The following is a 24,975-nucleotide window of genomic DNA, read 5'->3' as shown; positions in this document are numbered from 1 at the left end:
GAGCGGACTCATGACGTACCGGTACAAAAAGGAATTTTGCGATTTCTCATTGATTTACAGCTAACATCTGACCGCAGCATTTTTTTCACTGAAAAAAAATGCCATTTTGGTGTTTTTTGGGGGCAAAACGCACAAAAAAAACCCAAGTAGAAACTTAGTCTAAATGGGCAGGTGCAAATCTGTTGTGAATGCAATATAAAAGCAAACAAGCACAAATATGAAACAACCTGTGCTAAGATGGGGATCTGGGGATCCAGACGGTTCTTCCCGAATCAGGCGACTGGTAAAATTGCTGAATTTAGAAGAAACTGAACATTGATCGTATCTCATGTTCACTGTTGTGAGGGAGGCACTATACAAAGAGACTAGTACTTACAGCAGAATTATTCACCCCAGTTTACACTGTCTCACAGGTGTTTTAGGTATTTCCCACTAACTTACAGTAAGTACTCCAATCTCAATTTCATAGGCAACAGGTGCTCTGCTTATAGTAGCAAGATACATATAGTATTCCGTTTAAAGTCTAAAACAGTGGCAGAATTAAAATTAAATAGGCTGGTTATTTAAGGGGTTAATTATGAATAAAAAAATAAAGATATATTTCTAAGCAATCAGAATTTTTGTAGAAATTTTTAAGATATATCTATTAGAAACCACTAATGTAGGTAATGATTATACATTGTAATATTTTTATTAGGTACTGCGTTGAGTTCCAGATTGAATCCTTTTCTCCAGCCTGCATGAGGGAGGATCGTCCACATGCCCGATGGATGCTGTACATCAGAGATAGCTACACTGTGTGTGTGGCTTGCCAACACCCTGCAATGAATGTTAGGAACCATCGTTGCTATGGGGATGGCACAGATGCTAGCAAGTAAGTATGGTAGCTACTAGGGGAGATGCTGAGTATAGTAGTTTTTGATGTATATGTCGTGTGGCAGAGTGGTACTAACCTGATGTAATAGAGATGAATGGATATTTGGACTCTGTCCCTTTACCAAGCAGCGTTACTGACTATGTTTTAGGTGCTTTTAGCACTGTTATGAGTGATGTCTACTGCAGCTGCATGTACAGGTGTTAGTGTTCACTGGGCCTCAAGTTCTCAGTTCAAAACTGCTGGATGAAAATCTTCACTTCTTTATTCACCATGGTGTAAGGTGCAAAATATAGACTACACTTTACAAAAAATGTTGGCAGTAATCTGTGACACAACACTCCAAAAGGTGCATCCAAGGAAGTCTTATTGACATGGCAGACAGGCAGTACTGAGGCAAAAAAAATAATAATAATAATTATCAGTATAATTCAGAGAGGACCTTATTCAGCATTCTCCTCTCTTGTTAAGGCTAAATTATCCTTCTCGGAGACAGGGATATTGTAGAATGGGTCCTCACAGTGCACACAGCACCAGGTACAAGTATTAGGAACTGTGACTTGCTTGTAGACTTAGATAGTTTTAGGGCTAACTTCCCTGGTCTCCTCAGCAAGAGCAGAGCCGAGAGACACACATGTGGCCCGGTAAAAGCCAGGCCTTAACTGGTTCTTACAGGTTTAGCTCCTTTTTATTTCCCCAGAAGAGGAAGGTTGGAATAGGGACTTTCTCCTGCAATGAATGGCTAGAAGATGCAGGTGACCAAAGCATCATTGTTCTGTGTACAGTAATGCAGGCATTTTGACACTTGACACTTTGAAAATAAGGTGCAAGTCACACAAATACATTTGCATTACCTCTCCAGTACCTGAAACACATTTTACGAATAAAGGCAAACCTTTAGATACTCAGCCACTCAGCCATTTGACAACTCTCTTAGGATGGTAGCTGGCACAGCTAAATTGAGAAGCTACATTCTTCCCCTCTTAAAAGAAGCCGTCTTTGGCGTCACATTGGAAGGTGGTTGCTAGACTTAAAAGACAATGTTAGCATGCACCATGCAAGGTTAAAGACTGGATTGTTAAACTTTTAATAAGGCACTGCTTCTTTTACAAACAGGATAATACTTCAGTAAAGTAATGTACTAATATGAACAGGATAATACAATACATGAGCATAGGAAATTGTCCCTGAGGAGACTGTAGTGCAAAAGATTCTAGCAAGAAGAGGTACAATGGCTTAAAGGTTTTAGAGTTTCACACTTTAGCACAAATGTCCATAAATGTCTATGTATTAGCTCAAGTAATAGTCAATGTAGCAATAGCATAAATCAATAGAGTTCAGTTATTAAAATAAAAGATAAATAATATATAGACTTTTTTTTAGTTGAGAATAGTGCATTTATAGCATCAGCAGAATTAATACATGGCAGTATTATGCATGAAAACACTTTAAAACACAAGGCACAATATACACATTCTTGGAATGTTACTTTGATGCCCGAAAAAATTTAATAGTTTTTTTTTGGAAGGGTATTAACTTTGGGGCCAGTCTATGCAACACAGGAGTAGAAAAAGGTGTAAGAAGTTCATGGCTATGCCAGGTGCTATACTTAAACTAGTGTTACTAAGGGTAGGTTCACACCACATTTTTGCAATACAGTTTTTTTTTATCAGGTTTTTGAATAAAAAAAACGTATTCCTCAAAACCTGACTAAACTGTATCAAAACGTGTGTACAAAGTTTTATCTGTATACGGTTGAAAACCATATACGGTTTGAAAAAGGATGTCCGGTTGCATCCGTTTTTTAAGAAAGAAAATGTATACGTTTTGAACTTTTTACTCCATTATGAATAAAGTTTCACTTGTTTGATTAAAATTCCAAGAAAAAAAACTGTGCAAAGTCAAAAACCGTATGGTAAAAACTGGATGGAATCGTACACACATACATGTCTGTATGGTTCCCATTGACTTCCATGTTTAAAAAAAACGTATACGGGTCAATACGGTTTTTCACCCGGACCAAAAACCGTGGTAGGCCATGGTTTTCTGTCCAGAAAAAAAAAGTAAAAACTGTGTGGTGTGAAAAACGGAGACAACTGTTTACAATATGGTGCATACGGTTTTGAATGGAAAGTCTATGGCCACAGTTTGCTGTACGGTTGCAAGTTTTTTTTTGTTTTTTTTTAAACGTATCCAAAAACTGTATAGAAAAATCGTGGTGTGAACCCACCCTTACAGTGAAAAAGTATGCCAATGGGCCACAGAACACAAAACAAAGGAACATACTCAACCAATAGGCTCTCCTATAAGAGTCTATATATGCAAAGGATATGTGGTGAGAGAAAGATAGGATAAGTCTCCAGTTAGCCAGTAGATGGGGACCAGCAGAGCTAATGGTGATAAAAGAGGCTTCAGCATCTCTATCAGACCACAGAAGTTGGCATGTCCCACCAGTCATCATCCTAATTTTTAGAAGGCTTGTAGGGATGCTGTTTTGGTTTCTGGGGTTGTGCAATTCCCCTGTTAACCAAAAGCAGGGGTACACTCAATGATCTCTCTGGGCATTAAACCGTGGTGTTTTGGCAGAAAGTAGTCCCTTTTAACCACCAGTTCCCCCTGGTTTTAGCTTTGTCAACCACCTAATGTAGTCTCCTGTGGCGTTTGCTGTGAAACGAGTATTCACCCTCATTACACCCTTGACTGCATCCACATGACAGTAGAGAACCGCACTCTGCTTTACAGGCAAGGTATTTCAGATGTCTTGCACTTGTGACTCAACCCCCAACAGCCAATTGGCGAGAGTGGTGAATCCACAGGCTTTCCTCTGACTAGCTTTCATGTAGGAACAGGTCACTCAGCCCAGCAGGTGTTGGAAAATGGCAGCCTGACAGATAGGGGTCCTCTGGGTGACATGCACAGATGGACTCAAGAAACGCCAGGTCCGCCAGAAATTCCCATGAATGGCGTACTTCCAAGGGGAGACACTAAGGTGTCACAATTCTATGTTCTATGTAGGAGGCCAGATGTCAACACTGTCCAGCAGCAGGGTGAAAAGGCAGTGTTGCTCTGGAAGGAGCTCAGCAAGGTATTGGGCCAAGTCCACAAATGCCTCGGCATCAGCAGCAGCTGCTGAATGCTGTATATTATTTCTGACATCAGGATGTTCTGATGAGCTTCTTTTAGGTTCGGTGTTTGTAAGTAGGCAGCATTGAGGACTATGGGCGCAGATCTCAGCAAGGTGGCAGTACCTGGGAAGTCTCTGGAAGTTTTTCCAGACTATACAGTCTCCTGTACAACATGGGGTGGACAATTAGTTCTTTAGATGTAGTGACTGTACCTTAGTTTTCCGACCCAAAAATGGAGCAGTGAGTTTCCCACACTGGAGAGCAGATTTTGTAAACCCCTTTAGGGGTAGGTAGGAAGTTATGATGCAGCATAAATTCTGAATGCTGCTTGCACATGGTTGAAATCCTTAGCCACAATCCTCTGACTACTTAGTTGGTGAGCCAGATCTAGGAAGAGTACTTGTTGTACCAAAACTTCCTAAATTTAAGAATTATGGAGGCCATTGTACTCTTGCGATCTTTCAGTGCAGCACAAATCTTTTTGTGACCAACTCCAGATCCGTGAAGGTGTAGAAACCTTTGAAATATGATCAAGAGTAATGGAAGGTCCCCAAAGCTAAATTTCAAGTGTCATAGAAAGGGGGTAAATACATTGTTCAAAAAAAATAAAGGGAACACTTAAACAACACAATGTAACTCCAAGTCAATCACACTTAGGGGATAAGTGTTTGATCGCGGGGGGTCCGACAGCTGGGACCCCCCTCAATCTCCCTAACGGGGCGCCGCCATTAGCGCTCATAGTGAGCGCTAATGCGCGTAGCGTCGACCTAGAGATCGACGGAGACGCCCCGTCTCCTCCCCGTCCCCATACAGTTCTATGGGGGAGACGGGGAGGCACAAACGCTGCCTCCCCGCCTCTCCCATAGAGATGTATGGAGGAGGCGTGCCAGAAGCAACGTCATGCTGCGGCCGGCACGCCCCCTGCACGGGACAGCCGCGGCCCTGTACAGTAGATCACAGGGGGTCCCAGCGGTTGGACCCCCCGCGATCAAACACTTATCCCCTATCCTGTGGATAGGGGATAAGTGTTAATCACACTGCAGATGTCCTTTAAGGACATTACATCAAAGTTGGATCAGCCTGTAGTGTGGTTTTCCACTTTGATTTTGAGTGTGACTCCATATCCAGACCTCCATGGGTTTATAAATTTGATTTCCATTGATATTTTTGTGTGATTTTGTTGTCAGCACATTCAACTTTGTAAAGACGGAAGTTTTTCATATCATTAGTTCATTCATTCAGATCTAGGATGTGTTATCTTAGTGTTTCTTTTATTTTTTTTGAGCAGTGTAGTTATGCCCATAGGTAATATTTTTTTCCAAAATTGGCATAAATTTCAAAAACTTTGCTGTCATTTTGGAATACTGAGCACAGAATGATGGGGATAACTTGAATGCCTGGTTGCTTTGCAGGCCATTGCCACACAAATTTTTCACGCACAATTAAAGTGTACCTCTTAGATCTCACAAAAAATAAAAAAATAAATGTATATGTTACTCAGTACTTAATCCTGACCATGTACATCAGGGGTCTCAAACTGGCGGCCCTCCAGATGTTGCAAAACTTCAACTCCCAGCATGCCTGGACATGCCCAGACAGCCATTTGCTGCAGCTAATGGCTGTCGGGAATGCTGGGAGTTAAAGATTTGCTACATCTGGAGGGCCACCAGTTTGAAACCTCTGTTTTACATCACATTTTAATGCCTCTATCACATATATTTATTATAAAAATCCCTCTGTTCATTAGCTCACAGTGTTAAAAATACTCTCAGGGGAAGGGGGTGTGTCCCTTTCTTGTGGTTATGGAAAGTGATTGGTGTGTCTGCTCATGCAGCCTTGTCCATGAGTCATCTCTTGTCCATGACTCATGGACAAGCCTGATGCTGATTCAGGACATCACAAAAGGTCTTTTATTTCCATCAGTAAGAACATAAAAAAAAGTTTTGGGATCTGACAGTGTCCAATTTAGGGTTGATCCCAGAGACAATACATAGACTACTTATTTTGTAAAGAAATGGTAATTGTTGCTTATGGGAAAACAATTAAAGTTTATTTGCATGGAACTGGAAAACCAGTTTAAATATTTTTTTGGTTTGTTTCATTATGTCAAACCATAACTTTACAGAGAACTTTACTGGAAACAAATTCCATAACAGTACAACCTTACTGATGTCAACTTATAAATACACAGACAGTGCTAACTCATGGTTATGGAGGATTGGGGTAAGGAAAGAGACAAGAGAACCACATCCACGCTTTAGTCTCAGGATGTTCTCTGTACATCTCTGTCTATTAATCTTACATTGATTTCTTTCTACATCCTTTTCCCCAATTTACAGCATCCTCCCTTTGTTTATTTTATTTAGACTGATCATTTTTATGTGGTTTTGTGGTTGTTTGTAGGAGGAATTGCCCATAAATATTGGAACTTAAAGTATTGGTATTCTGCATATAGCACTGATCATTGATTTGCTTTTTTTTGTGTTTTCAGGGACCAGATTCTTCAGTGGCAAGCTGTTGGAAATAGCAAGTGTTATGGAACCTGGAGAAAAGTTAGAGAGGTTGAGACATGTTCCTGCCCTATAGTTCATAGCTTTATTTTTACATAATGTAAAAAAAAATAAAAAGAAAAAAACACAATTTGATATATTTTTTAAGTATTACTGGCTACAATACTAACATATGTGAATATACAGTAAAGCCTAAAGAAGTATGTAACTGGCTTCTTACATAAATGGTGCTATTAGCAGGTGTCCCTATCAATAGAATGGTTGGGCCCCTGTTCTCCAATCCTATTAAATAATAAACCTTTCATTGTGGTAATTGTTTGTCAACTTATATGTTAATAGAAAAGAACAATATAATTTTCATATTTAATACTTGCAGTGCCCTTTTTGCCACTATATTATTTTGAGATAATGAACTGGCACGATGAATGTATACAGTTTTGCTTTATTTAGAAAAATAACTGATGGTGGTGAAAAAATTAAGTAATATAATAAAATATTTTATGTAATAAATTTGCATATTGTTTGATTTGGATTTCTTACAGTATATTGTTACCAGATAAAAGTAATATTTTTGTTATAAACCAATTCCATGTACCGTATTTATCGGGGTATACCATGCACCGACCTATAACAGGCACCCTCATTTACCAAGGATATTTGGGTAAAAAAAGTTTTTTACCCAAATATCCTTGGTAAAATGAGGGTGCGTGCGTGTGCATGTGTATACCCCGATACACTGTTTCTGACCCCGCAGAAGCCCCCAGGAAAGGCAGGGGGAGAGAGGCTATCGTTGCCCGCTTCTCTCCCCCTGCCTTTCCTGGGGTCTAGAGCATTGCTGCCCCGCTTCTCTCCCCGTGGCTATCGGCGTTGCTGCCCCATTGCCTCCCCCATCCCCGGTGTTATGATTACCTGTTGCCGGGGTCAGGTACGCGCTGCTTCTGGCTCCGGTGTGGCATCTACGCGTCGTTGCTATGCGCTGCGAGGCGCAATGACAAGTGACGCAACGTCACTCGTCATTGCTTAGCGCCGCACATAGCAACGACACATAGACGCCACACCGGAGCCAGAAGCACTGCGGACCGGAGCCAGAAGCAGCGTGGACCCGACCCCGGCGACAGGTAATCATAAAACAGGGGATGGGGGAGGCAATGGGGCAGCGGCGCCGATAGCCAGGGGGAGAGAAGCGGCGGCAGCAGGGCTCTAGACCGTAGGAAAAGCAGGGGGAGAGAAGCGGGCAGCGACGGCCTCTCTCCCCCTGCCTTTCCTGGGGGCTTCTGCGGGGTCAGAAAAACCAGGGGGGATGGGGGAGGTAATGGGGCAGCGACGCCGGCAGTCTCTGGACCCCAGGATAGGCAGGGGCAGAGAAGCTGGCAGCAACGGCAGGTCTCTGGACCTGCAAAAGCCACTGCAGTTCATTGATTTAAAGCGCCCGCATATAACACGCAGATAGACTTTAGGATAAAAATATTAGCCTAAAAAATGCGTGTTATACGCCGATAAATACGGTATTAGATTCTAGCAAGCTTTGCAGAAAATGTTACTTTTATACTGTAGTTGTACTATAGACAATTGCTAGGTGTCTTCTGGTGTTGCTCATGAGGGAAAACAATTCAGAAACTTACGAGAGTAATACAGGGAAATTAGAATCCCTGCTGATGCTTATCCCCAGTAGAATGATAGTGTTTGTGCATGTGGATGACTTTCATGACATCCCTTCTGCTCTCTCCTGTAAATGGCACATACTGTATATTCTGCTGATGGCAATAGAGTAACTGTGGAGAGATGTATTTCTCTACGAATTACCTCACTTATTGCCTAAACATATTCTACTAAGTTATTTTTTTTTTTTTTTAACATTATCAACCCCTTGAGGACGCAGCTCATTTTCACCTTAAAGGAGAACTCCTGAATATAAAAATTGTCGCCCATACTTCCGGCAGCAAAAAAATTAAGATGTACGTACCTTCCTCCGCTCCCGCGGGGCCTCCGGTAACCGGCTCCGGTCTCCGCTGTGATCCACTTCCTGGTTGCCGGTGGTCGGATGAATCAGTCAATCACCAGCCGCAGCGCAGTCCGACTCGGCTGGCGATAGGCTGAGCGGCAAGTGTGACGTTTTCGGCCCCGGCCGCAGGTGCCGGTGTAGTGAAGAATTTTGTGTCCTGAAGTGTTTTCACATTGCCGCTCAGCCTATCACCAGCCGAGTCGGACTGCGCTGCGGCTAGTGATTGGCTGATTCATCCGACCACCGGCAACCAGGAAGAGGATCGTGGCGGAGACCGGAGCCGGTTACCGGAGGCCCCGGGGGAGCGGAGGAAGGTATGTACATCTTTATTTTTTTTTTACTGCTGGCACTATGGGGGACAATTTTTATGTTCTGAAGTTCTCCTTTAAGGACGCAGCCCATTTATGCAAATCTGACTGTCACTTTAAGCATTAATTACTCTGGGATGCTTTTACCTTTCATTCTGATTCCGAGAATGCTTTTTTGTGACATATTCTACTTTAACATAGTGGTAAATTTTCGTCGTTACTTGCATCCTTTTTTGGTGAAAAATCCCATAATTTCATGAATATTTAGAAAATTTTGCATTTTTCGAACTTTGAAATTCTCTGCTTGTAAGGAAAATGGATATTCCAAATAAATTATATTTTGATTCACAAATATAATATGTCTACTTTATGTTGACATCATAAAGTTGACATGTTTTAGCTTTTTGATGACATTAGAGGCCTTCAAAGTTCAGCATCAATTTTCAAAATTTCATAAAAATTTCAAAATCTGAACTTTTCAGGGACAAGTTAAGTTTGAAGTGGATTTGAGGGGCCTTTCTGTGAGAAATATCCCATAAATGACCCCATTATAGAAACTGCACCCCTCAAAGTATTCAAATTGACATTCAGAAAGTTTGTTAACCCTTTAGGTGTTTCACAAGAATAGCAGCAAAATGGAGGAGAAAAATCTAAATCTGCATTTTTTACACTAACATGTTCTTGTAGACCCATATTTTTTTATTTTTACAAGGGGTAAAAGGAGAAAAAGCCCCCCAAAATTTGTAACCCAATTTCTCTCAAGTAAGGAAATACCTCATATGTGGATGTAAAGTGCTCTGTGGGCGCACTAGAGAGCTCAGAAGTGAAGGAGCGACAATGGGATTTTAAACAGCGAATTTTGCTTAAATGGTTTTTGGGGGGCATGTCGCATTTAGGAAGCCCCCATGGTGCCAGAACAGCAAAAAATACCCCACATGGCATAGTATTTGGGAAACTACACCCCTCAAGGAACGTAACAAGTGGTGCAGGATGTTAACCCAAATTTTTCATTTTCACAAGGGGTAATAGGTGAAAATGTCCCCCAAAATTTGAAACCCCATTTCTCTCGAGTAAGGAAATATATCATATGTGGATGTAAAGTGATCTGCAGGTGCACTAGAGGGCTCAGAAGGGAAGGAGCGACATTGGGCTTTTGGAAAGCGAATTTTGCTGAAATGGTTTATGCGGGGCATGTCTCATTTAGGAAGCCCCCATGGCACACTAGTTGGTAAACTACAACCCTCAAGGAACCTAACAAGGGGTACAGTGAGCCTTAACACCCCACAGGTGTTTGACGACTTTGCGTTGAAGTTGGACGTGAAAATGAAAATTATTATTTTTATTTTTTTTACTAAAATGCTAATGTTACCCCAAATTTTTCATTTTCACAAGGGGTAATAGGTGAAAATGTCCCCCAAAATTTGAAACCCCATTTCTCTTGCATAAGGAAATACCTCATATGTGAATGTAAAGTGATCTGCGGGTGCATTAGAGCCTGGGTTCCCAACAGGTGGTACGCGTACCCCTAGGGGTTGTTTGGGGGTATGCAAATGCACTGACAAATACCAGCCATGCATTGGCCAGTACTTGACAGCGCATAGCCGGGGCAGCTCTCTGTACAGAAGGCTACTGTAAGGGAGCTGCGTGGTTGACGGGGAGGTGCCGCACATCGCAGGAGGACGTCACACGTCAGTGCAGCCCCGCCGAACGGGACGCACTGCATCCAAGGACAAGCCACACGGGACCGCAGGAAGCCTGGTAAAGAGAAAAAAAAGTGAAATATATGTGTATGGGATGGAGGGAGGGTTTTTGTATGTTTAAATATAAATATATATATATATATATATATATATATATATATATGTATATACATACACATACACACACACACACACACACACACACACACATTAGCCCAGGGGGATTGGGGGGAGAAATAATAGCGCAAGGCATTAATATGGAGTAAAGGATGGGGTTGGGATAGGAATAATGGCACAAGAAATTTAGATGGATTGAGGGGGGGGGGTAAATCATTACTCCACCCCACCTCCATATTAATCCCCATGTGCCAATATTCCCCCCTCCATCTTAATCCCCTTGTTCTATTATTATCATCGGATATGGCAAAAGGGGATCAGAGGGAGCGGGAAATAATGGCACAAGGGGATTAATATGAAGGGGGGGTGATGATTATCCCCCTCCTCCATCTTTATCCCCTTGTGCCATTATCCCCCCCCCCTCCCTCTGATCCCCTTTTGCCATATCCGATAACAATAGCACAAGGGGATTAAGATGGAAGGGGGAATAATGGCACATGGGGATTAATATGGAGGTGGGGTGGAGTAATGATTAACCCTCCCTCCGTTCATCTTAATCTCTTGTGCCATTATTCCTCTCTCCCTCTGATCCTCCTGCGCCATTACCCCCCCCCCTCCATCTTAATCCCCTTGTGCCATTCCCCCCTACCTCTGATTCCCTTTTGCCATATCGGATAATAATGGCACAAGGGGATAAAGATGGAGGGGGGAATAATGGCACAAGGGGATTCATTATCGCATTAGTAAAAAGGTAAGAACACGCCCTTTGTCCATGGGTACCCCTCGCGCGTAAATTCCCCGCAAGGGGGTACCCGCAGACATACTTTCAGCCTTTGGGGGTACAGTCGCCAAAAAGGTTGAGAACCACTGCATTAGAGGGCTCAGAAGGGAAGGAGCGAGATTGGGCTTTTGGAAAGCCAATTTTTTTTAAATGGTTTTTGGGGGAATGTCTCATTTAGGAAGCCCCCATGGTGCCAGAACAGCGAAAAACACCCCAAATGGCGTACTATTTGGGAAACTACACCCCTCAAGGAACGTAACAAGTGGTGCATTAAGCATTTACACCCCACTGGCGTTTGACAGATCTTTGTAACAGTGGGCTGTCCAAATGAAAAATAAAATTTTTCATTTTCACAGACCACTGTTCCAAAAATCTGTCAGACACCTGTGGGCTGTAAATGCTCACTGTACCCCCTTGTTACGTTTCGTGAGGGGGGGTAGTTTTACAAAATGGGGTCACATGTGGGTGTTAATTTTTTTTATCGTTTATGTCAGAACCGCTGTAACCAGCAGCCACCCCTGTGCAAATCACCAGTTTAGGCCTGAAATGTACATGGTGTGCTCTCACTCCTGAGCCTTGTTGTGCGCCCGCAGAGCATTTTACATCCACATATGGAGTATTTCCGTACTCAGGAGAAAGTGTGTTACAAATTTTGGGGGTCTTTTTTTTCCATTTACCTCTTATGAAAATGAAAAGTATGGGGCAACACCAGCATGTTAGTGTAAAAAATGTAAAAAAATTTACACTAACATGCTGATTTAGACTCCAACTTTACCTTTTCATAAGGGGTAAAAGGAGAAAAAGCCACCAAATATTTGTAGCGCTATTTCTCCCAAGTACGGAGATAGCCCATGTGTGGCCCTAAACTGTTGCCTTGAAATACGACAGGGCTCCGAAGTGAGAGAGCGCCTTGCGCAATTGAGGCTTAAATTAGGGATTTTCATAGGGGTGTACCTGGATGCAAGTGTTACACTTGCCTCCTCCCCCAAAAATACTGTACGTCAGTTTTCCCCAAACAGGGTGCCTCCAGCTGTTGCAAACCTCCCAACATGCCTGGATAGTCAATGGCTGTCCGGCAATACTGGGAATTGTTATTTTGCAACAGCTGGAGGCTCCCTTTTGGAAAAACTGACGTACAGGACATTTTAAAATATTTTATTGGGGGGGGGGGGGGGGTGTCACAGTGTAAGAGTGTAGTGTATATGTAGGGTTTTACTCTTTGTTATGTGTTAGTGTAGTGTAGTGTTTTTAGGGTACATTCAAACGGGCAGGGGTTTACAGCGTGTTTCCCGCTGCAGCGGATAATTTGCCGCATCTCAAACTTGAACTGGTGCATTCACATGGGGGGGGGGGGGGCTCAAAATTACAACTCCCAGCATGCACTGACAGACCGTGAATGCTGGGAGTTGTAGTTATGCAACAGCTGGAGGCACACTGGTTGGGATTGGGAAATACTGAGATAGGTAACAGACTACCGCAGTGTTTCCGCACCACTGTCTTTCCTAACTCAGTGTTTCCCAACCCGTGTGCCTCCAGCTGTTGCAAAACTACAACTCACAGCATGCATGGTCTGTCAGTGCATGCTGGGAGCTATAGTTTTGCAACAGGAGTAGGCACACGGGTTGGGAAACACTGAGTTAGATAAAAGACAATGTTTCCCAACCAGTGTGCCTCCAGTTGTTGCAATACTACAACTCCCAGCATGCCCAGACAGCCGAAGGACATGTTGGTAGTTGTAGTTATGCAACAACTGGAGGAGAACAGTTTGGAGACCACTGTGTAGTGGTCTCCAAACTGTAGCCCTCCAGATGTTGCAAAACTTCAACTCCAAGCATGCCCAGACTGCCCAGGCATGCTGGGAGCTATAGTTTGGCAAAATCTGAAGGGCCAGATGTTGCTGAACTACAACTCCCAGCATGCCTGGACAGTCTCGGAATGCTTTGAACTGACATCTGGAGCGCTACAGTTTGGACACCACTGTCCAAACTGCTGAGACTGTCCAGGCATGCTGGGAGTTGTAGTTCTGCAACATCTGAAGGGCCAGATGTTACAGAACTACAACTCCCAGCATGCCTGGACTGTCTTGGTATGCTGAGAGTAGTAGTTTTGCAACATCTGGAAGGACACAGTTTGGAGACCACTGCACAGTGTTCTCCAAACTGTGGCCCTCCAGATGTTGCAAAACTACAACTCCTAGCATGCCCAGACAGCCTTTGGCTGTCTGGACATGCTGGGAGTTGTAGTTTTGAAACTTCTAGAAGCTGCAGTGAAGATCACTTTACGGTGATCCTCACTGCAGCATCTGACACCGCCGCCGCACCACTTGCCTGCTGCCAGTCCTGGTCCCTGGTTCCCGCGTGATAGGAGGTAACTGCCTCTGGTCCCCGCCGCATCCACGGCCCTCGCACCTCTCCGCCATCTTCCCAGGCTGTGCCCCAACATCCAGGGGCAGGCAGAGCGGGGGAAATTAACTTTCAGGACCCTCCCAGGCATTTGCATGGGATGCCTGCTGAATGATTTCAGCAAGCATCCTGGCTTGGTCCCTGCCCACCGCGCGGTGGGGACTGAAATTCCCACGGGCGTACAGGTACGCCCTTGGTCCTTAAGTACCAGGGAGCAAGGGCGTACCTGTACACCCTTCATCCCCAAGCGGTTACATAGAGTTTGAAAGGGATTTTCAGGGTTATTAAAGCATGACTTTAAAGTTTTTATGTTATTATCGTGCAGCCGCGAGATTTATGTTAATACACCAAATGACTCAGAGCCCCCTGTTCAGTCTCCTAGGTATACAATGGGGCAAAAAAGTATTTAGTCAGCCACCAACTGTGCAAGTTCTCCCACTAAAACCCTTGGGGATGGAGCCCATTTTGACCCTAAGGAACGGAGCATTTTTTGCAATTCTGACCACTGTCACTTCAAGCATTAATAACTCTGGGATGCTTTTGAATTTGATTCAGAGATTGTTTTTTTGTGACATATTCTACTTTAGTTAGTGGTAAATAATTGCCCATACCTGCATCATTTCTAGGTAAAAAATTTATTTAATAAAAATTTTGAAAATTTTGCATTTTTCTAACTTTTAAACTCTCTTCTTGTAAGGAAAATAGACATTTAAAATAAATGATATCTTTATTCACATATAAAATATGTCTACTTTATGTTGGCTTCATAAAGTTGACATGTTTTTACTTTTTGAAGACATTAGAGGGCTTCAAAGTAAAACAGCAATTTTCCAAATTTTCATAAAAAATTCTAAATATTATTTTTTCAGGGACCAGTTAAGTTTGAAGTGGATTTGATGGGCCTTTCTGTAAGAAACCCCCCATTATGAAAAGTGCACCCCTCAAAGTATTAAAAATGACATTCAGAAAGTTTGTTAACCCTTTAGGTGTTTCACAGGAATAGCAGCAAAGTGGAGGAAAAGATACTTCATATGTGTATGTGCTCTGCGGACGCACAACATGGCTCAAAAAGGAAGCTTTGTGATTTTGGAGAAATAATTTTTTTGGACACCAAAAAAAACAAAAAAAAAAACACATGACATACTATTTTGGAAACTACACCCTCAAGGAATGTAACAAGGGGTATATTGAGCCTTAACACTTCACAGGTGTTTGATGACTTTTTGTAATATTTTGATATTAAAATGAAAATTTTTTTATTTTAAAAACACTAAAATGCTGGTGTTACCACAAATTTTTCATTTTCAGAAGGGTTTATCAGAGAAAAATCACCCCAAAATTTTAATCCCAATTCTCCCGAATAAGGAAATACCCCATATGTGAATGTAAATTGCTCTGCGAAAGCACTACAGGTCTCAGAAGAGAAGGAGCATCATTTGGCTTTTGGAGAGTGAATTTGGCTGGAATTGAAGTTGGGGGCCATGTGCATTTACAAAGCCCCCATGGTGCCTAGAAAAATTTGATTTTTAACACTAAAATTCTGGTGTTACCCCCAAATTTTTCATTTTAACAAGGTGTAATTGAACAAAAATCCCCCCAAAATGTATACCCCAATTTCTCATGGACAAGTAAATACCTCATATGTGGACATAAATTGCTCGGTGATCGCACTAGAGGTCTCAGAAGACAAGGAGCGCTGTTTGGCTGTAGGAGAGAGAATTTTGATGTGATTGAAGTTGGGGCCATGTGCATTTACAAAGCACCCATGGTGCCAGAACAGCGGAAACCCCCACATGTGACATGATTTTGGAAACTACACCCCTCAAGGAACGTAATAAGCATTACAGTAAGAACTTACACCTCACAGGTTTATTGAACAGTGGGTTGTAAAAGTGAAAAAAAATAATTTTACCCCAAATTTTTCATTTTAACAGGGCGTAATTGAACAAAAATCCCCCCAAAATGTGTAGCCCAATTTCTCATGAACAAGTAAATACCTTATATCTTGACGTAAATTGCTCTGCAAGCACACTACAGGTCTCAGAAGAGAAGGAGCACTGTTTGGCTTCTGGAGAGAGAATTTGGCTGGAATTGTAGTTGGGGGCCATGTGCATTTACAAAGCCCCCATGGTGGCAGAACAGAGGATCCCCCCCAACTGTGCCATCTTTTTGGAAACTACACCCCTCAAGGAATGTAACAAGTGGTACAGTGAGTATTTACAACTCACAGGTTTTTTGAACAGTGGGCCATAATAATTAAAAATCAGATTTTTAACAGTGAATTGCTATTGTTGCACAACATTTTTCATTTTTAACTGGGATTATAGGAGAAAAAGCCCCCCCCAAAGTTTGAAGCCCAATTTCTCCCGAGTAAGGAAATACCACATATGTAGATGCAACGTGCTGTGTGGGTACACAACAGGGAGTGAGAAAACACCGAGCACCTTTGAGGCCTTTGCCCTGCCAGAGGTTCTGACCTAAAATAAAACCCGGCAAGTGACCTGAATTTTGAAATGACACCCCTCAAGGAACGTAACAAGGGGTGAATATTTACACCTCATAGGTTTTTGGATCAATGGGCTGTAAAACCGAAAAATGTGTTATTTTTCACTAAAATGCTGTTGTCACCAAAAATGTTGCTAATTTAAAAGGGTTAATCGGATAAAAATCCCCAAAAATGTTTAACCCAATTTCACCTGAGTAAAAAAATTCCCCATATGTGGACGTAACATGCTGTGCAGGCACATAACATGGCTCAAGACTCATAGAGCAATGTACGCATTTGAGGCCTATGGCATATCAGTAGCTGACGGTTACATACATTCAGAGGAAAATAAAAGAAAGGAACACCCACATGTGACCCCATTACAGAAAGTACACCACCTGAGGAATCTTTATAGGGGTAAAGTGGACAATTGGAACGGTCGGGTGTTTCTTAAATTTATTTTCTAGGTATGGATGCAATTTTCCAACTGATATGCTATCTGTGTACGGAGTATGATGACCCAGAGCATAGGCAAAAGTAAAACGTGTGCCCGTCACAAACCCTATGCTCTGCTTCATAATTATAAGAATGTTTTTTGTGGGTGGCCATCCCTAAACGGTTACCTGAAAATGCGCACACCGCTCAGGGGAGGAGAGAGCACTGCACTTTTGAGGCCTGACAGTTACATACATTCAGAGGCGAATAGAAAAATAAAACAGCCACATGTGACACCATTTTGAACGGACAGGCGTTTCCTAGATTTATTTTCCAGGAATGGATAAAGTGTATTTAAAAAATAAAATAAAAATAGCAATTTTCATAATAATTTGCAAATTGGGTACCCAGAATGATGCCCCAGAGTATAGCCAAAAGAAAAAAATGATGCCCGCCCCAAACCCTATACTCTGAATGAATCATCATTCTGGGCATGTGATGTGTGTGGCTGTCCCTATTCTGTTACCTCAAATGCGCACCCTGCTCAGGTGTACAGAGAGTGCTGCACATTTAAGGCCTTCCGTATACCCCTCCTGCGACAAACACTGCATTTTTTCTGGGATCATCCCTTCTTTCCATTGTGGGAGACCTCCCCTGAAAAGTGTTGGCCTGGGAAGATCCTGGCACCTCCCGTTCCGGAAGTGCCCGGGGCCGCTCCCCCCCCCCCCGACTGCCAAAGATCAGTGCCTTTATGAGCACCTCTTGGAACTTGAGAAATCTCCCTGTGTTGCCAGCGCTACGGTATAGTACAAATGCATTGTACATGGCAACCTGGACCATGTAGATTGCAACCTTTTTGTACCATGCCCAGGTTTTGCGCATGGCATTATATGGCTTGAGGACTTTATCAGAGAGATCAACTCCCCCATATACTGATTGTAGTCCATGATACAATAAGGCTTTGGGACCGGTGCTGCAGTACCTCGCACAGGGACAGGGATGCTGCCGTTCACATGAATTGGGGTGAGCATAAGGACATCCATCTTGTCCTTATACCTGACCAGCAACAGGTTTTCATGGGTAAGGGCACGGAACTCACCCCTGGGGATTGGTGCCTGGAGAGGATAGATCGGGAGGCCTCTCTGATTTTTTCCCACAGTCCCACAAGCTGACTAAGATCTGGCGGAGAGGGATTTGAACAGAGGGATACTAGTGTAAAAGTTACCCATGTAAAGGTGGTAACCCTTATATAGTAGTGGGTGCAAAAGGTCCCACACGAGTTTCCAGCTGACATCCAGAATGGGGGGACATTCTGGGGGTTCAATACGGGAATCTCGACCCTCATACACTCAAAACCTGTAAGCGTACCTGAAGGTAACAAGAGTTTATAGAGTTTCTCGCCATATCTTGCCCACTTGGATGGGATGTATTGGCAGAACATGAGTTCCCTTAAAACTGATAAGAGACTCATCAATTGAGACCTCCGTTTGGGGAACATAGGCTTCCAAAAACTCGGCCCCAAAGTGATATATGACCGCCATATCTTGTAAAGGCGGTCATAGGCACAATCACCTTGGGGTAGACATGCTGCATTGTCATTGAAATGCAGGTATTTCCGTATGGCCTCAAAACTTTCCCGGGCCATGGTCATACTGTAGAGCGGGGTCTGGTAGAGGACTGCCCCGCTCCAGTACTGCCTGACACTTGGTTTTTTGACTAGGTCTATACGCAGCACGAGGACCCAAAATTTCCTCATTTTGGCTGCATCGGCGGTGTGCCATCCATTGGGCCTAGCCAAAATAGAGCCCAGGTGAGCGGCAACAAACTGTTTGGCATACAGGTTTGTCTGTGTCACCATCATGTTGACAAAGTCGTCACTGAAATAATGACTAAAAAAGTCTATTTCGGTGAACCCAGCAATGTCAATTTGGATTCCTGGGTTGCCAACAAACCCAGGAATCACGGGCTCAAAGCTCTCTGGGGTAGTCCAGAGACGATCACCGGTAGAGGGTACCTACGGCATACTAGTACTGGCAAAAGGATCGCTAGTACTAGTACGGGGCACAGGGTCAGCTGCATGGGGGGGGTTGTGGTCTTGCATGGCGGTCTCTCCGCTGCCTTGGGGGCTCATCATCAGAACTTGATGATGAGGAGAGCGAGGAAGAGACCAGGTAAGTGGGGACTCCCTTGCCCTCACTGGCGCTTTCAGAGTTGGAGGAAAGTAAGGCATATGCCTCCTCCGCTGAAAACACCCTGCGAGCCATTGCCTAACAATGGGGGAGGGAGTGCATATGTGTGTGTGTTTTACTTTGTGCATATTTGGGGGGGGGGGGGGTTCTACTTTATACCAAACCTAACAAAGAAAAAAAGAAGAATAAGAAGAGGGTGTGCTTCTAAAGCAAAAAACCCTGCACCAAAGAGCGTATACCTAATCAGTTGTGTGCGTCAGAAGACACCAAAAAGGGGGGGGGGAATAAAAAAGCGCCTGCCTGAACACAAAAAAAAAAAAACGCTGATCAGTTATATATTACTGTCAGCGATCAGGGCAGGTGCACACAGAGGTACGGTCCCCCTGCTGCTGGTGGCACAGACCGCAAGTCCCCAAAAAAGGGGCTAAAGAGAAAAAAACGCTTAATAACCCGAAAAAACGCTGCACCTGAAGAAAACACAGTGGGGTGGGCGATTCACTAACAGTGGTTGGACGCTCTTTATAGGGAATAAGGTCCGGCCAAAGTTAGCGAATAGGGGGGAGGAGCTTACACCCCAGAAAATAAATGGGAGGTAAGCCCACAAAAAAATAAAAAATAAAAAGCCCTCAGCCCGCAGATGGAGGACTGTGCAACTTTTTTATTTTTACTTATAGGAAGCTGTCCCTGCCTAACAACACTCTCCCTCACAGGACAAGGGGACAGGGGGCTACAGGGGGGCTCCTAGGGCACAGTATTGGGGGATTTTTCAAAATCACCTTACAGTCTCTGCTCTGCTCACCAACTACAAGCTTTTGGTGGGACTTTGAGGTGATTTGGGGGCATCTGGAGGGCAAGGGGAAGGTGCTCCCCTCCCGCCGATATATTTCATTGGATGGTCGCACCGACTGTCCAATCAAAGGGCTGTGGGAGGATCATCACTGATTCCTCTCACAGCTAACTTCGAACTGAGGTAGGTCACGTGTACTACGCCACACGTGACCCTTTACATCGTGTCATCGGGTCTCTGGAGACCCTGAATGCCCAGAAACACCGCAAATCGCTGGTCTGTATTGACCGACGATTTGCAGCGATAGCCGATATGGGGGGGGGCATCCCATTCCGATCTGCGCCCGGCGAGCGGAGGGGATCGGAATCGCTGCAAATCGCCGGTCTGAATTGATCGGCAATTTGCGGCGATCACAGATATGGGGTGGTCTCAGGATTCCCCTGGGCGATGTCACGGGATGCCTGCTGAATGATTTCAGCAGGCATCCCGTTCCGATCACCACCCGGGAAGCTGCAGTGATTGGAAATGCGGAGGGCATACAGGTAAGCCCTCCATCCTTAAGTATCTGTACGCCCTCTGTCCCCAACAGATTAAAAAGAAGAGAGATGATACATAGCCCCATTCATTCTTTCCTTTACACGGATCAGTTGTCCTGGTCCCCAGTTGTCCAGCCCCAAAGCATGATGTTTCCACCCCCATGCTTCACACTAGGTATGGTGTTCTTTGGATGCAACTCAGCATTCTTTCTCCTCCAAACACGATGAGTTGAGTTTTTACCAAAAAGTTTTACTTTGGTTTCATCTGACCATATAACATTCTCCCAATACTCTTCTGGATCATCCAAATGCCCTCTAGCAAACTTCAGAGGGGTCCGGACTTAAGCAGGGGCACACGTCTGGCACTGCATGATTTGAGTCCCTGGCGGCGTAGTCTGTTACTGATGGTAGCCTTTATTACTTTGGTCCCAGCTCCCTGCAGTTCATTCAATAGTTCCCCCTGGGATTTTTGCTCACTGTTCTTGTGATCATTTTGACACCACGGGGAGATCTTGCGTGGAGCCCCAGATCGAGGGAGATTATAAGTGGCCTTGTATGTCTCCCATTTTCTAATAAATGCTCCCACAGTTGATTTCTTAACACCAAGCTGCTTGCCTATTGCATATTCAGTCTTCCCAGCCTGGTGCAGGTCAACAATTTTGTTTTCTGGTGTCTTTTGACAGCTCTTTGGTCTTGGCTATAGTGGAGTTTGGAGTATGACTTTTTGAATTGTTATCAGTAAAAAAGACACCTGTCCACAACCTCAAATGGGTGCCATTAATACAGGTAACAAGTGGAGGACAGAGGAGACTCTTAAAGAAGAAGTTACAGGTCTGTGAGAGCAGGGGCGGACATATCGCCTGTGCAGCCGGTTCAGCTGCACAGGGGCCCAGCGTGGGAGGGGGCCCGGCCCGCCCTCACACGCTGGGCCGGTCCTACCATCGGACCCAGTGCACAGGGCCGCCATCAGGGGGTAAACCCATACACTTGTATGGGGCCCGGAGCTTCAGGGAGGCCCGGACGTCCCTGTACTTTTTTTTTTCCGGCTAGTCAGTGAGTGACTGCGACTGTCACTCACTGACTCCTGGCTGGGTACCCGTCAGAACTATGACCGGGCCTCATAGTCTGGGGGGCCCGCAGGACTATGAGGCCCGCTCTTTCTAGGGCGCGGGCCCCTTAAGAAGTACGGCAGGGCCGGACAGGCCAGGGGCTGATGGGAGTCGACGTGCCCCGCGCAGGCACGCACGTCTACTCCAGTCACCTGACCTGTCCCGGCACGATCTCCAGTCCAGCAGCCTCCCGACGGATCCTCCCCGTGCAGTGACACTCTGACAGGAGCAGCAGCTGCACCGAACCCCGGCAGGGTAAGTGAACGGGGTGTGTGTGTGTGTGTGTGTGTGTGTGTGTGTGGGGGGGGGGGTTGGATGGGGGCTATGTTGTTTGCAGACTACAATGGTGATGAGAGGTGCAGGGGAACTGGTGCTTGGGGTGTTATAGGGGTGATGAGAGGGGGGGGTTGTGGGGGTAATGAGAGGTGCAGGGGGTGTTATGGGGGGATGAGAGGTGCAGGGGTTGTTATGGGGGGATGAAAGGTGCATGGGGAGGTTATGGGGGTGATGAGAGGTGCAGGGGGGTTATGGGGGTGATGAGAGATGCAGGGGGGGTTATGGGGGTAATGAGAGGTGCAGGGGGGTGTTATGGGGGGGATGAGAGGTGCAGGGGGTGTTATGGGGGGGATGAAAGGTGCATGGGGAGGTTATGGGGGTGATGAGAGGTGCAGGGGGGTTATGGGGGTGATGAGAGATGCAGGGGGGTTATGGGGGTAATGAGAGGTGCAGGGGGGTGTTATGGGGGGGATGAGAGGTGCAGGGGGTGTTATGGGGGGATGAAAGGTGCATGGGGAGGTTATGGGGGTGATGAGAGGTGCAGGGGGGTTATGGGGGTGATGAGAGGTGCAGGGGGGGTTATGGGGGTGATAAGAGGTGCAGGAGGGTGTTATGGGAGTGATGAGAGATGCAGGGGGTGTTATGGGGGTGATGAGATATGCAGGGGGCATTATAATAGTGATGAGGAGAGGTGCGGGGGATATAATAGTGATGAGGAGAGGTGCGGGGGTTATAGTAGTGATGAGGAGAGGTGTGTGGGGGGGGGTTATAGTAGTGATGAGGAGAGGTGTGTGGGGGGGTTATAGTAGTGATGAGGAGAGGTGCGGGGGTTATAGTAGTGATGAGGAGAGGTGTGGGGGGGGGGTTATAGTAGTGATGAGAGGTGCCTGGGGGGGGTTATAGTAGTGATGAGGAGAGGTGTGGGGGGGTTATAGTAATGATGAGGAGAGGTGCGGGGGTGGTTATAGTAGTGTTGAGGAGAGGTTTGGCAGGGGATATGGGGGTGATGAGGAATGATGAGGACACAGAGGATAAGAGGTATTATATTTAGTGGGTATAGTGTGTGGCAGGATTATATTTAGTGGGTACAGTGTATAGCAGTATTATATTCAGGGTACAGTGTGTGGCAGGATTATATTTAGTGGGTACAGTGTATAGCAGTATTATACTCAGGTTACAGTGTATAGCATTATTATATTCAGGGTACGGTGTGTGGCAGGATTATATTTAGTGGGCACAGTGTGTAGCAGTATTATATTCAGGGTACAGTGTATAGTATTATTATATTCAGGGTACAGTGTATAGTATTATTATATTCAGGGTACAGTGTATAGCAGTATTATATTCAGGGTACAGTGTGTGGCAATATTATATTTAGTGGGTACAATGTGTGGCAGTATTATATTCGGAGTACAGTGTGTGGCAGTATTATATTCAGGTTACAGTGTGTAGCAGGATTATATTTAGTGGATACAGTGTATAGCAGTATTATATTTAGTGGGTACAGTGTACAGCAGTATTGTATTCAGGTTACAGTGTCTGGCAATATTATATTTAGGGTACAGTGTGGGGCAGTATTTTATTTAGGGTACAGTGTGTGACAGTATTTTATTTAAGGTACTGTGTGGGGCAGTATTATATTTAGTGGGTACAGTGAATAGCAGTATTATATTTAGTGGGTACAGTGTATGGCAGTATGCTATTCATGGTACAGTGTGTGGCAGGATTATATTCAGGGTACAGTGTGTGGCAGGATTATATTTAGTGGGTACAGTGTATAGCAGTATTATATTCAGGGTACAGTGTGGGGCAGTATTTTATTTAGGTTACACTTTCTGGCAAGGTTATAATGATTATTGTCTTCATGCAGAGGATGAGGATCTGCTGACAGTGAGGAGCCAATGATGTCTGCATGTCAGACTCTGCAGAGAAGATGGAGCTGGGGGAAGACCTGGTCTCTGGACGAGATGAAGAAGAAAAGAAGACGTCACTCAGGTCACTGACATCATTGTGTGTTCTTATGACTGTCCCATCAGAGCTGTAGTCACTTGTAAGTTCTGCAGTGATGATGGGTAAAACTGTGTCCAATCTGTGTCTCTTCAGCTGTTACAAAACTACAACTCCCATTGCCTGATGCTCTCCAGACATGATGGGAGTTTTAGCTTTCCAACAGCTGGAGAACCACTTCAACCGAGGTGATCGGTGGGGGTCTCAGGCCTTGAGTTGTGTAAGGGGCCCCGAAATTTCTGATGGCAGCCCTGCCAGTGCACATATGACAGGGAAACCAGTCTTGCCCAGTCACTAAACTGCTACTTACATCTGCCCATGGGGACTTCCTGGCTGAGGTGCGTGCAGTGAGTGACGTCATCGCAAGCACCTGGACGCTGACGTCCAGCGCAGAGCGTGCGATGATGTCACTTATAGCGCGCACCTCTGCCAGGAAGTCCCCATGGGCAAATGTAAGTAGTACAGGCCAGGTAAGAGTGTGTGGGTGAGTGAGAGTGTGTGTGTGTGTGTTTGTTTGTTGGGGTTATGCTACGCTACCTTATGTGGGGAATCTATGCTACCTAATGTGGGGAATATATGCTATGCTACCTAATGTGGGGAATCTATGCTACCTAATGTGGGGAATATATGCTATGCTACCTAATGTGGGGAATCTATGCTACCTAATGTGGGGAATATATGCTATGCTACCTAATGTGGGGAATCTTTGCTACACTACCTAATGTGGGGAATATATGCTACGCTACCTAATGTGGGGAATCTATGCCATGCTACCTAATGTGGGGAATATATGCTATGCTACGCTACCTAATGTGGGGTTACGCTACCTAATGCAGGGAATCTATGCTACGCTACCTAATGTGGGGAATATATGCTGCGCTACCTAATGTGGGGAATATATGCTACGCTACCTAATGTGGGGAAATTATGCTATGTTACCTAATGTGGGGAAACTATGCAATGCTACCTAATGTGGGGAATATATGCTACCTAATGTGGGGAATCTATGCTACCTAATGTGGGGGAACTGCTGCCTATCTAATGCAGATTAATGTGAGTTGCAGTGCAATTTTATGGCATATTACTTTTTTTTTTGGGGGGGGGGGGGGGCCCAGGCACATTCTTTGCACAGGGGCCCTCTGTTGTCTGTGTCCGCCCCTGTGTGAGAGCCAGAAATCTTGCTTGTTTGCAGATGACCAAATACTTATTTTCCACCATAATTTTCAAATATATTCTTTAAAAATCAGACAAAGTGATTTTATGGATGTTTTTCTCTCATTGTGTCTCTCATAGTTGAGATATACCTATGATGAAAATTACAGGCGTCTCTCA

The 24,975-nt window shown here is 44.6% G+C and overlaps 1 protein-coding gene across 2 annotated transcripts in view; it reads left to right on the top strand.

The window, feature by feature from the left end:
* The window catches only part of SBSPON (somatomedin B and thrombospondin type 1 domain containing), a 106,750-nt gene extending 99,766 nt beyond the window's left edge, over window positions 1–6,984 (top strand). For both annotated transcript variants that reach the window (XM_056522152.1, XM_056522151.1), the window contains 2 exons: window positions 698–874; window positions 6,491–6,984. In XM_056522152.1, coding sequence (XP_056378127.1) covers window positions 698–874; window positions 6,491–6,608 — 295 coding nt within the window. In that variant the 3' untranslated portion in view covers window positions 6,609–6,984. The remainder of the gene's footprint in view (window positions 1–697; window positions 875–6,490) is intronic.
* Window positions 6,985–24,975: the final 17,991 nt, after the last annotated feature.

This window comes from Hyla sarda, chromosome 5 (genome assembly GCF_029499605.1).
Source record: "Hyla sarda isolate aHylSar1 chromosome 5, aHylSar1.hap1, whole genome shotgun sequence".
NCBI lineage: Eukaryota > Metazoa > Chordata > Amphibia > Anura > Hylidae > Hyla > Hyla sarda.
The sequence above is the reverse complement of the archived record's forward strand: the minus strand, read 5'-3'. Positions and strand labels throughout refer to the sequence as shown.